Consider the following 14,314-nt stretch of genomic DNA (forward strand, 5'->3'; position numbering starts at 1 on the left):
TTTTATTGATTGCATGTAATATTCTAATTTTTTGAGATTGTGGATTTGGGGTTTTCATGAGCTGTAAGCCATAATCATCACAAATATGACAAATCGCGGCTTGAACTATCTTGCTTTGCATGTAATGAGTCTATCTCATATATTAGTTTCACCTTTTAAGTTGCATTACTGAAATAAATGAACTTTTGCACGATATTCTAATTTTTCGAGTTTCACTTGTATATAATGCTGCTGCAGTTTTCAAAAGTAGTGCATGCAGTCATTTTGGTGCGAAGCGATTTCTTGTATGGGGATGTATTTAACCTCCCTGGCGGTTTTCCCGAGTGTAGCTCGGGGTAGAATTTCTATACCACAAGCGGTAACCCCGAGCTACACTCGGGCTTACCATGCGGCGCTGCTCTGGGGGTCCCTGCAGCACTTACCTTGTCCTTCGCTCCCACGATGTGTCCCCTGCAGCGTCCCCGGCCATCTCCTCCGGCCGATGCCGGCATCCGGCTTCTGTGTTCCGGTCCCCGTGACGACGGGACGTACGGGCGGCGGGAAATTTAAAAAAATTAAAAAATGTCATTTTTTTTTTTTTCAATTTTAAATAGTAAAACATTGCTGTTTCATCCCATTTCACATACATTCTGTCCCGAGTGCTTTGTCCTGTGCCCTGCCTGCATTTTGTCTGTTCTTTCTGCCTGGAAACTTAGAAAAGTCCATGGCGTCCAAAAAGCGTCCCTTTACGTCAAAAGCGGTTTTAGACCGGCTAGAGAACAGCGATAGCAAATCAGAACCACTTACAGAATTGAGTGATAATGATTTGTGGGGAAATTTTCCTAAAAATTACAGCCTACAATAAAAAACTATTTCCATGCGAAAAAATGGTACCGCTTTCAGCACAAAAAATTGGAAGGAATCATACCGCCAGAGAGGTTAAGTACCAGTAAGGGGGCAAATCTTGGCCTTGGCCATTCTATTTCAGTCCTGCATCTCATTCTTTGGTAAACACCTTTTGTGCAGGGTTTCATGCAGACTGTTCCTCCTTTGCAGCCTCCTGTTCCGCTATTTCTAGGTGGATTCACCAGTTTTGGGCAGACAGTCTTGCAGGCGGCTTTGTAGTGCTCTGGTCCCCATTACATTTTTGGGCATGTTGGCCTTGTTGCAGTGCCCACTTCTCATGCTTAGTGCTTTGAGACATCCCAAGTAGTCATGAATTTCTTCATCCTTGTGTCCTGTAATGTCTGCTTAACGCCGGCTCCTTCTGGCCCTTTAGGGGTTTCTGATGCTGGGAGGTGGGGTGGTGTTTCTGATCATGTGACTGCCATGATTGGCTGTCACAGTGGTCACATGATCTTAAAGCTCCCGATCACAAGTAGAGATTGGGAGCTTTCTGCTAACTGTGCTGGGACCTCGCAGGGTATGCGCTCTCGGCACAGCTGTGTTTACATTCTGTTAGGCATATATGCGTTAAGGCCCACCCACCAAGAGGCCACATGTATACATGCTGGCGGCACAAAGAGGTTAAGAAATTAAGATTTTTGGTTTAGCTATAAAATCTTTTTTGGAGTTCATCACTGGACACCTCCCCTCAGGACTGTTCTCAGTGCTTGCTAAAATACTGAGGCTGTGCTGAGCCGGGATTGGTTATCCCTGGGTTGGGATTCTTCCTTCTTCCTTTTTTTTTTTGTTCGCATCTCTTCACCTAAAAGTGGAAGCATAATATCAAAGTCATGAATATCTAAGTCCTCTGCGTCATGTGATCTACTTTAAAGAAAGGGATTTTACAGGTAAAACAATCTTAATGTCTTTGACTTATTCTAATAGTAATGTAATAAACTGATGTGGAGCTCTCTGGTTTAAGAATAACCATGTAACTAACTGCCTAATTTAATTTTTCTTAGCTCCTGACTTGTCTGACAGAAGCCACAGTTGGTGCAGCTCTCCTTCAGCATGTGAACAACACTGTGCATTTTTACCTTTGCTTCCCGAAACACACCCGTCAACTCTTGAAGGTAAGTTTGATTCCCTTGATTTTTTTTTTTTTTTTTTTTTTTATACTCCCCTAACTATACTCCCCTAAACTCCAGCGTTGCGGTGTCTTGGAGCTCCCCGCCTGGCTGCGGCCAGCTTCCGGGTCCCGATAGCCGGCCACGACCAGCTTCCGGGTCCCGATAGCCGGCCACGGCCAGCTTCCGGGTCCCGATAGCCGGCCACGGCCAGCTTCCGGGTCCCGATAGCCGGCCACGGCCAGCTTCCGGGTCCCGATAGCCGGCCACGGCCAGCTTCCGGGTCCCGATAGCCGGCCACGGCCAGCTTCCGGGTCCCGATAGCCGGCCACGGCCAGCTTCCGGGTCCCGATAGCCGGCCACGGCCAGCTTCCGGGTCCCGATAGCCGGCCACGGCCAGCTTCCGGGTCCCGATAGCCGGCCACGGCCAGCTTCCGGGTCCCGATAGCCGGCCACGGCCAGCTTCCGGGTCCCGATAGCCGGCCACGGCCAGCTTCCGGGTCCCGATAGCCGGCCACGGCCAGCTTCCGGGTCCCGATTGCCGGCTGCTGTCATTGGCTGGGTGGGGATGACATCACTCCCGCACATGCGTAAAAGTTCAGTCAGATTCGGCATTGCCAAAATTTGTGCGGCTCACTGCACAGGGGTGTCAGCCAGGTAATTAACTTTAATGCAGGAAAGACAAAGCATGTCTCTTCTGCATGAAAATGCTTTGCCTGTCTGCTCTTTTTTTATTTTTGGCCTCAAAGTTCCAATTTAAATTTCGTCTAATACATGCTGCAGTGGTTTTGTTGCTGCCACACTAGCACATGTTCATCCCTGGACAGCCTCTTTTTGGATGTATTTAAATGAAGCAGTTGTATGCCTTGTGCTTTGCAAGGAATGTGGCAGTTGATTGAGTAGAAAAAAGACACAAATACAGTCTATGATCAGTGGAATATGGATGTCACTTGTGTTTTTGGCACGTGATAGAAAAGTATCATCACATACTGAACGTGTAATAACTATTATAAAATACAATGGTTTCTGTGTATATAGCTGTTAATTCTTCATTCACTCCTGCCAAGTTCTTAAGGCACTAAAGGTATGGGGCAGAATAAACAACTATGTATGAAACAGGATGAAAATCTGCACAGGGGATTCTTTTTGTTTAGGAGAGGGTGGGATATTGCTTAGGTGAACAGTACTTACATTGCAGCTATAAAGCAGCAAAAAGAGTGGGCCTAGGCACACTCATGTCGTAAAAGCACTGCTTGGGTAATATTAACCTTTGTATATATTCCCTAAACTTCACTTTTTGAGTTATTTCATTTTAAGGTGTTGTAGTGATCATGATTTTTCCTTTGTGCAGCAAGCCATTGTTCTTTGGAGTACAGGAGAAGAAACCGTCAGAGTTTTGGCATTCCTGGTACTAAATAAGATCTGCAGACATAGACAAGACTCGTATCTCAACCCAGTGCTAAAGGTAAGATCCTGGAAGGGCCAAATCACACTGTAGTTTTTTAATGGATTTGTTGCAGTGCGCTAAAATGCATGTGTTAACTTCCCCAAAATACAAATATTGTCTGTTCTTATCTCAGGACTATAGTGCATTTTTTAAAGAAATTTATTATAGGTACTTGTATAGTGCTGTCAATTTATGCAGTGCTTTATATATATATATATATAGTACATTCACATGAGCCCCTGCCCTCAAGGAGCGTACAATCTAAGATCTCTAACTCACATTCATACATACACATACTAGGGCCAATCGGGACAGGAGCTAGTTAACCTGCCAACATGTCTGTGGAGTGTGGGAGGAAACCAGAGTACCCTGTGGAAACCTGCACACAGAGAACATACAAACTCAGTGCAGGTAGTGCCATGGCTTGGATTCAAACCAATTACCCTAGTGCTGCTAGGCAGAAGAGCAAACCACTTAGCCACTGTGCTGTCTAAAATGCAACCTGTTGGGTTTTATTTTTTTTTTCTTTCAGTGTTTTATTGCTTTTGGAGGCTAATAAAAGTCATTGTCACCACATCTACACACAGTAAATGTGTTTTGTTGCATTGGCAGCAGAGTTTAACAAGCTTTGGTCAATGGCTGATAACTATTTCCACTCCAAATCCTAAAGGGGAACAACACATTGAAATGCTTGTCAATAAAACATGGGCACACAAAGGAAATGTGTTGATGCATGACAACACATCTGTCTAACGATCCAAAAAACTCAATGAACACAAACAGATCTAATTGTGCCTTCGCTGTAAATCAACCACTTGAGCTTTTTTTTTTCTTTTCTAGTATGAGCTATCTTGTAAAGATAGTTTTTACACCCATATCACCTTCAAAGCAAAGTGTGAAATTTAAAAAAAAACTGAATTATATTCACCTAGGTGGATGCATTGCTTTTGAAATTGAGAACTGAACAATCAAGACCTCTGATTGATCAGTTCTTGGTCTTCAGTGAGCAGAGAGCCGGTAACTGTCTGTCACTGACTCTGTGCTCTGTCCGTCCAGTACTCACTGGAGCACTGGGCTGTTGATTCAGGCTCTTGGCAGCATGCTAGGAAGCTGAACCTGCTACTGGTCTGGCATCTGGATGGATCCCGACATTAAAGTCGGGATCCCTCCAGAGTTTTGCCCAGCTGAGTGACATCAGCAGACTTTAGCACGGGGTTGGTTGAATACAGATCACTGCAGTGCAGAAGTAAATGTTCTCCTGTGATCCACAGAAGTAGGACCAAAAAAGTTTTGGCCCTACTTATCCATTCATGGAAATTGAGTTGGTCACACTGATATATGCCAGGTACTTGGATTAAAAGTTACGACGTTAAAAGCAAATTCCCTTGCCTGCTTTGGGACTGTTTTTTGCCTTGTTTAAAATGTAGGTAGTAAAAATACCTTTCCCCAGCACTACCAAATCAATAGAATATTAGAGCTCATCTCTGGAGTTTGTGGTTATTTGTGCTTCTAAAATTATATTCTGAGATTTTAATGAAAGCTAAATGCATACTTTTAATTCTAGCTGTATGTACAGTATGTGTCTTACATATTTTTCCTCAACCTGTGTATTGTGTCAGGGTTGCTTTGTGTATTTTTTTCCAAATTCATTTAACCTTTTTTGTATTACAGTGGTTACTGATTAAAGCAAAACGTCATGCCGAATGCTTCTACCAGCTCCAAGCTTTCAGCATTGAGAGATGTGGCCCTCTTACAATAGGGATCCTGTTTTTTTGCCTGCCCTTTTCTCTTCCTTTTGCCAATTCACCAAACGTCTTCAGTACTATTAACAGTATTCAAAGTGTTCCGTGATTAGACAAGGAGAGAGAAGAGGTGGTGTAAATGACAGGATCTCAGCTTGTCCACTGCAATGCCCTGCACAGCAGAGCTTAGACTGGCATAGGTAGAAGCAGCCAGTCAGTTGTGCTGCAGTGCTCAAGTTTTTACAAGGGAGGCAAGAGGAAACAGCAGGGTGACCTTGCACCCACCAAAGTATGTTCACCTCCTGACCTCCCTCCATGCCTCCTTGCTCCAGGATTCTACCCTAAATATGCTCCATTGGCAGATGGTGTGGGAGCTTACTTGGAAGAATGACATTACCACAGTGAGCATTCAGGCCTGGTGACTTGCCATATGGCCAGAACATAGAGGAGGGCACTTGCTCCCTATACCAGGAAGCCCCGCTTGATTACAGGAACAGAGTGAGGGCTCATTGAGCAAGGGAGCACAGGCGAGTACACCTTGCTGGAGGGATGAGCTATTAGGAGGCCCTGAATGGGCACAGGAACAGTGTCTTTTAGCACAGAGAAAATTGGGTCTTTTGCCCTGACCAGCAGAGCTGTGCTGTGCAAATTTCAGGACTTGCTAAACAGAAATACAAATCCTTGACAGGTTAATTGGCTCTCATATGTATTTTATCTATGTATTTAATAGTTTACCTGTTAACTGTTGGCTTTATAAAATGCTAGAGATTGAGTATAACAACAATCATATCATAATGTTCTGTACAAGGAAAGGGCTAGATAAACAATAGTAAGGTGAATGTTGGCATTCCTATGTGTATCCATTTTAAGTATTTGATAAATGTCTTCTTCCTCATGCAGAAAATGTACATCTCCTTTGTGAAGAACTGTAAATTTACATCTCCCAATGCCCTGCCCATGATCAACTTTATGCAGCGTACTTTAACCGAGATGTATGCACTGAACGTCCAGGCCTCCTATCAGCACATATTTGTATATGTCAGACAGTTGGCAATTCACCTGCGCAGCGCCATGACCCTAAAAAAGAAGGTGAGATGAGAATTGTCAGTTCAGCTAATGTGTTTCAAGAGTTGTTGATTCTGTCTGTATTCACTTGCATTGTAGAGTTCCTGCAGTCATTGCAGCTGTTTGCAGCCAAGGCATTCTTTCCCAAAGCATAATTTCCATTGTCGTTTGTGTGCGCTGAAATAATCTTGCACTAGGCTGCTCTCTTTTATATGCTGTTGTGATAGTGCCACATACAAAAAATTAGTGAGCAGTGTGCATGAGTAGCTGTCATTAGTAAATGTGTGGTGGACATTCCAGAAAATTAAGGCCTCATGCATGCTAGCATTGTCAAACCTGCATTTTTATGTGTGACAAATGCGGGTGTTTGACCACAACCCTCTTCACCAACTTGTGACAAAAGACTGGTGAAACCTCATACTGCACTGTCACTTACGCAACAATGGCACTCTCAGCCCCACCCTGCACAAAGATTTTCCAGCTTTCGGGACCACAATCTAGATGCCAACAGACTGAGAACGATTGTTACTGGGTTTAATTAACTAAGCAATTAACTCTTTAAACTGCCACCACCTACTTTTACCAAAAAGCAGGAAAATTTCACAGGGTTGGCAATACCAATTATGATGTTAAAATGAAATTCTGAACTAAATTCTGATTTATCATATACAGTAGCTCTCTTCAAGAGACAGGGATTATTTTAGTTTGCTTAAGAGCCTTAGAGTCAATTTTAACACTTTTTCAAAATATAGTTTAATAATGAAAAGGTAAAAATGGTGCAATTAAAATATTTACAAAAAAAAATATCACAAAGAAATAAAGACGACCATGCAACAGAGAAATAAAAAGGAGTTGAAGGGGAGAATACTTAACCATGTCCTGGTTTCAGCCAATGGATAAGCAAAGGTGGTACAGTGGCTCTCTCAAGTCTGGTTAGGTGTTTCTTGGTTTGATGTTAAAGGAGAGCTGTCAAAAGGAGGTGGCATTCCACTTTTCTTCACATCGAAGGGGGTGTTGACAGAGACCATCTGATCAATCATCTGGTCTAAGGGGTGGTTGCTGGGATGTCCTCACGTTAATGGACAAGTCCAAGATAAAGTTTTCTGTAACTATTCATATCCCCAAATGCCTACAATTTACAGACGACTAACGTACATATTATTGTCCAGTGTGAAATTGGCTTCTGAATGAATATAAATAGGACAGATTTCAGATGTCTACTTTACCTAGGAGGCTAATTGGTTCCCCATATTATCTCTCATAGGGATGTTTAGACTTGAAAGGTTACAAATTAACTGAGTAAAGTAAAATGTCCTTACTATGGCTGTGCTGTTATTATTTAATGAATTATGAAATATACTGAAGTTTTAGAATATTGGCTGATAACCAATCAGAAATGTATAATGGCCATTCCCTTCTGTTGAGCTATTTCTGACAGGATATCTGTTCTCTGGTTTGCTCAAGCTTGTGAGGGTGACAGTTTTACTAGTTTCCAGCCTGCAATGTGGATTGGTTAAGAGAAAGGATGGTGTATCTGATCAATGGACTGATGAGAAGGTCCTGGCATCAGTTAACAGTTGAATTGAAGGAGGAGGGAGGGAGAAGTCACTACACCTATTTCTCTGGTTCAGTGCAGAAAGGATATGAAAAGTGAAATGTAATAGCTGATTTTTGGACAACATGGCTGCTACCCACACAGCCGGCGTGTGCTAAGTATGCATGAACATCACAGTATGAATTTAGAAGACATTTCTAAACGCATATGAATGCATGTAATGATATTTCAATGGCGACATTCACACTATGAATTTGCTGTTGTCAGTTTAGAGAAACCTCCAGGATTTAGATCCTGCATGTAAATGCAACTAAACCTGCTTTAAAGCAGAAGCATCTAAATACAGGAAAAAGTGATCTGGGAAGCATAATAGTTGTTTATACTTCCCAGATGACTTCTCATGCAATTGGTTTTTGTCATTTCTGTATCCTTTATGATAGTGGCATAGATTTGGTGCTGGGCTCCTCTGTTCATTTCATTATCAATGCTGCCACCTGCAGCATTTTAGTATTAGTGCATGCTAATTTTCTATTACAAGTTCAATTACACCAATATTTGCCATTTTGTTACATAGGCTTCCCATAGAGACGATCAGTGGCTACTTCAACGCACATTATGCAGACATGGTCCATTGTTACCATTAGCAATATCAGTCAGAGAAATGGCATGCAGCCAATTTTTTATTGCCGGTAAAGGTTTTTTTTTAACATTCAGCTATTAGCGGCCAACCCCTCTAACAGCTGGTGACACATCCATTGTTAAGGATGTGGCGGCTGGCTTCCCAGGCTGCTCCTTAACGCCCAGTTATTCACTGGTTGTTAAGGATGCTGGCGGCCTCCGCTTAAAAAAAAAAAAGGGAGAAAAAAAAACAAAAACAACTCTGCTAAATGCTGGACATTGGCGTTTAGGAGTGGTCAGCATTTTTTCTGCCAAAATGCTTCTGCTCCAGAATGTGCTGGCCTTTGTTGTCCTGTCCTTTGCTGCTTCAGCTGTCTCAGCTAGCAGAACTGTGTGCAAACAGGAAATTCCTTTTATGGACATTTGGAGAATACACCATGTGATATCAAAGGATGGGTCCAGAAAAGTTGTTGTCGGCTGCTTCTCTCCTCCAGCTGTCTGTCACCTCACCATCCTTAGTAGTCAGCATAGCTTCATCATTTTCTGCATTACAGCTAAAGAAAGATCGCTCCTAAACAACACAGTGCTCTCTCTGCTCTGAAAATGGCAATTAAACAACTACACAATGACTTTTCAGAGATGCATTATGGAACAGTTAAAAATACGGAATTACGGAAGTTAAAAATAGCAGAGAGGTGGTTTCTTGCTAAAAAACGCTAATGAGGCAAAATGCTAAAAACACTAATGGGGAAAAAAAAGCATCAAAACTCACATTTTTAATGTGGTAATGCTTCTGCCGTTTTTAGAGCATTCCGTGTGCATGAAGTCTAATAAGTAATTTGAAGCTGAGGATTATGTGATCTAAAAGGTTTGTAACCAACCTGAAGTTGGGCTAAAAATAAACTGAGTACTTTTGGAAATGCAGGCAGAATCGTTGTGATTCTGCTCACAAACCCAAATTGCGCTAAAATTGTGGTAAAACCTGCAACGTGTGCTTGGATGCCATTCATTCCTAATGAAAGCAATGCGCTTACAGGGAAACACACACACAGCCCCCATAGTAAAACAGCACACAGTTAACCCTTTGTTCGCCCCATATGTTAAGCCCTTCCTGCCCAGTGCCATTAGTACAGTGTCGGTGCTTTTTTATTAGCACTGATCACTGTCCTGGTGTCACTGGGGATGCCAGTGACACCAAGTCCGTGGTCCCCCCCCCCCCCCCCCCGTGTCAGAATGCCCTCCGCAGTCCCGCTTTAAGTTGCTGATCGCCGCCATTACTATTATTAAAACAAATTCCAGTGTATATATACCGCCATTTGTAGACTCCATAACTTTCACGTAAAACCAATTAAATTACACGTATTGGGATTTTTTTTTTAGCAAAGACATAGCAGAATACATTTTGGCCTAAATTTATGACTACATTTCATTTTAAAAAAAAATAAAAAATTTTTTACTGGACATCTTAAATTGCAAAAAGTCAATTTTATATATATATATATATATATATATATATATATATATATATATATATATATATATATAACATATATTATATTATGATATATTATATATATATATAATTTTTTTTTATATATTATATATATAAAATATATTTATATTATGATTGATATATATATATATATATGTGTTTTAGCACAAAAAATAAAAAAACCGCAGAGGCAATCAAAGCTCTATTTGTGGGGAATAAAAGACGTAAATTTCATTTGGGTGCAGCGTTGTATGACTGCGCAATTGCCAGAGTAACGCAGCACCGTATCGCAAAAAATGGCCTGGTCAGGAAGGGGGGTAAATCCTCTGGAGAGCAAGTGGTTAACATCCGTTTTTTGAATGAAAGAAAACCCTATTTTTCTTTCTTAAAAAAAAAGTATGTAAACAAACTGTCTGTTTTTGCATCTGTTTTTGCATTGGTAAAGGATGTAAAAAGCTGACATAAACTGATCCGTTTTTTTTCTTTGAAAAAATGTAACTGAACTGATGACAAAAACAACCCCCGTGTGAAAGGACCCTTAGCTACTCTGAAGAAGCACTGCAACAGAATAACAACTGTTCTGACAACTTCTTGTGTATCTGTTTTTAGTGTGAAATTTTGTCTTATCTTTACTGACAAATCTCAGAACTTTACAAGTGTGTTGCAATTATCACATTTGCCAGATCTTGGTAGCAGGTGGCTCTGCAGTGGAGCCTACATTAGATTTCACTGGACAATGTGCATACAATGACCAAACTGATCTTAGAGAATCATGTGGTCTTGCATGTCTGTGCCCTCTGCTGTTAGCCAGTAGTATTGATCAGAGAGGAGAATGAATTGGGATCCCTCCAGTTTTGCAGTTGTGGACAAGCAGATGTCTCTTTATCCACTTTCCTCCTTGAGACATCTGTCCATATGTGGGCAGCCTAATGCTCAAGTCAGCCAGATAATCCACATATTGACAGGTGGTCAAACATGGTTTTTAGTTGTTCTGGTATAATGGAATTAGGTTTAATGCTGTTTGGTGTGTCTGGATATGTGTACAATCCCTTTTGCTTAGGTCTAGAGATGATTAGATCTTGCCAACTTGACAGTCTCCTGTGTGCATCATAGTATAGCAGTCTCCTTCCTCTACAAATGAAATTCTGAAATTATTTGATTATCTGACCAGAGAAAAAGAACCAGTGGATTTACCAGAATACCAGCTGGGTTTTAGAATTGTATTTTTGGAACACAAATACAGTGAGACAGTACTGGAAACAAACCTTTGACTGGCGAGTTTTATAGGACAATACAGCAGCCAGGTGCTTCTTATACTGAATGAGGAAAGAACAAACAGAGGGCGCACAGGCCTAGTGCATTACCATAAAAAATGTTTAAGAAATAAAGTAGGTTTTGTACTCACAAACGACAATAAAGTCAAGGCACATCATAAAAGAACAGCTGGGTCAACACCGCGCTGAGTAACAGTCCGCAATAGGGAGTGTAGACATCCAATAGGCTGACGCGTTTCGAGGACTTGCCTCTTCCTCAGAGCCCCTGAGGAAGAGGCGAGTCCTCGAAACGCGTCAGACAATGACTTGTCCTTTGTGAGCACAACACCTACTTTATTTCTTTTTAAACATTTTTTATGGTAATGCACTAGGCGTGTGTGCCCTTTGTTTGTTCTTTCCTCATTCAGTATAATTGATTTTCCCTGGTCCATTTGAGGGCAGCAAGGTGTGCGTGTTCCAGGACATTATTAATGTGGTTGTAGCCTGCATCGAGTCCATCCCCAAGCACAGGAGCATTTGTGTTTGCTGCTTCTTATTTATACCTGCCATGAGAAGCTTTAAACCAGGGGTAGGCAACCTTAAAGAGGTGAAGATCTACCTGAAACAACATGGGAGAAGTCCAAGATCATCGGGCACAGTGTTGTGCAGGGTCACCTCCTCACACCTGATTTAAGCCTGTAATTGTCATACTACTATGTTGCAATCCCGTGCATCATGGGTTTAAATCAGGTGGTGAGGAGGCAACATATTGCCTCCTTGCCACCTGTCAAACACACTCGATTGCTTTTCAGAGGAGCAGCAGTGCCTGCTGCACTTGTGAATGTGCCCTCAGTTGCATTCGGCAGCGCGGCACCCTTACGGCTCATTCACACAGTTCGGGGGTGGTAAAACCCTGCAGTTGAGTTGCGGTTTTAGCACCCCCAATCCCTACCCCCTTTATCTGCTGAGGCAACAGCCAAAGGTGGTGTACACATGCCGCAGCAGGAAATAAGCCCCCTGTTGCTTTTGGTGGGTGCTACCGCCTGCCAGTCATGGCTATTGAAATAAATGGGGCCGCTCTGCAAGCGCTTCTAACCAAGAAGTTAAAGCAGGTGGTGAGAAAGCAACACAACGCTGTCTGCTTTAACCCCTTGTTTGCTGTACTGCACAAGGTTGCAGGACACTTGCAGAGCTTCCTCATTCACTTGAATGGGTCATGCTTGCTACACTCACCAACCATCACAGGGCATATAGCTTCTGCTGCGACTGTGACGTGCACATCCCTAGCCCTGCAGCTAAAAAAGCTGTGGTGAAAACGCATCCTAACTGGTGTTTTTACCACCCCTCAAACTACAAATGTAAATTAACCCTTACTGTTCTGAGACCCCATAAGGCTGCTTTCACACTGAGTTGCTGGGGTTTACCTGCAGCGCAGTGTATTTGATTTTCCTGGGTTAGCTGCGCTTTACTATAGACTTCTATCCTGCAGGTGTAGTGCACTTTCTGAAAGCACACCAAAACTCATGCATTTAAGAGTGCACCAAATCCACAGAATAATAATAGTCTATGGCTAAGCACAACAAACCTGCAGGAAAGCTGCAGATGCACTGCACTGCATCCGTAGGGTGGGTAAACCACAGCACATCAGTGTGAAAGCAGTTCCTTACTATTATGCCCAGTGCATTGCTCTACACTGACCTCAAGATCTCTTCTTTCCTGCTGCTGGCACCATTCTGGAGACCGCTAGCTGGGATAAAAGGTGGAGTGCAGTTGGTATCACTCCGCATGGGACAGGAGCCAGCACTACAGAGGAGGCATTTGGCTTATGCAGCTCTTGCTCCCTACAATAGCTGCAACTTTAACCCCTTCCCGTCCGCCCTATAGCAGAAATACTGCTACAAGGCGGCACGGGTGCACAAAATCACATGAATATATACGGTACGTGATTTTGCAGTTCCTGGTAGGGGGTCACGCGCCCTACCCACACCGCCATTCGTGGTCTCCGCTGTCAATCACTAGGTCCCTGCCGGTGATCGCCGATCATTTACCGTCTGGGGCGAGAACTTTATGTAAACAATACAGTTCTCTCCCCTGTCAGCAGAGGCATACAAAGCAGTGTGCTTACAGTGAAACACGCACACAGCCCCCATAGTAAAACCCGGACACAATTAACCCTTTGATCGCCCCAGATGTTAACCCCTTCCTGCCCAGTGTCATTAGTACAGTGTCAGTGCTTTTTTATTAGCACTGATCATTGTATTGGTGTCATTGGGGATGTCAGTGACACCAAGTCAGTTCCCCCCAGTATCAGAATGGCCGCTGCAGTCCCGCTATAAGTTGCTGATTGCCACCATTACTAGTGAAAAAAAAAAAAAATCCCAGATTTTATATACTGCCATTTGTAAACTCTATAACTTTCATGTAAACCAATTCATATACACGTATTGGGATTTCTTTTTAAGCAAAGACATGTAGCAGAATATGTTTTGGCCTAAATTTATGACGATATTTGATTTTTTTTTTGTTGGACATGTTTAATGGCAAAAAGTCAGTCTTTTTTTTTTTTTTTTTTTTTTTTAATAGCACAAAAAAATAAACTGCACAAGCGATCAAATACTACAGAAAAAAAAGTTCTATTCATGGGAAAAAAATATGTAAATTTAATTTGGTTGCAGCGTTGCATGACTGCACAATTTTCAGTTAAAGTAACTCAGCAGCGTAGCGCAAAAAATGGCCTGGTCAGGAAGGGGGGTAAATCCTTAGGAGGGAAAGTGGTTAAAAATTGTCCCTCTGCTTTGCACTCTGATGCCCCGGGATGGCAGGTCAGCAAGCCCAGACCGTGATATACCAATGACCTGGTCGCAATCTACTAGTTTACCTTTAAAAACACTGCAAGTAAAAAAAAAAAAAATACAAACAAAAAAAAACCTGGTGATATGCCATAAATGCACTCAGCACCCAAGTAATGTTGTAGGATGTGAACACACTGCAACTTTTGTGTCCGGAGTGGTGTCAGCCCTGCCCAGTGTCTTTTGCTAAACTACTCAGAACACCTTACGCTCAGATCTCTTCAATCTAAATGCTAATCATTTTGTGGTCCAAGATAAATACTAGGAGGGCTGTTTAAGATAACACAGGAAGTGTGCAGAGA

At 42.4% G+C, this 14,314-nt stretch overlaps 1 protein-coding gene across 1 annotated transcript in view; it reads left to right on the top strand.

Annotated features, from left to right (window-relative positions):
* NOC2L (NOC2 like nucleolar associated transcriptional repressor) overlaps positions 1-14,314 on the top strand; it is a 175,084-nt gene that overhangs the window by 26,826 nt on the left and 133,944 nt on the right. Inside the window, exons 8-10 of the mRNA XM_089668416.1 lie at positions 1,887-1,997; positions 3,343-3,456; positions 6,081-6,269. Of these exons, the coding sequence (XP_089524542.1) occupies positions 1,887-1,997; positions 3,343-3,456; positions 6,081-6,269 (414 nt within the window). The remainder of the gene's footprint in view (positions 1-1,886; positions 1,998-3,342; positions 3,457-6,080; positions 6,270-14,314) is intronic.

This window comes from Staurois parvus, unplaced genomic scaffold, assembly GCF_062004578.1.
Source record: "Staurois parvus isolate SC_StPar_1 unplaced genomic scaffold, SC_StPar_1.0 ptg000057l, whole genome shotgun sequence".
NCBI classification, from domain to species: Eukaryota; Metazoa; Chordata; class Amphibia; order Anura; family Ranidae; genus Staurois; species Staurois parvus.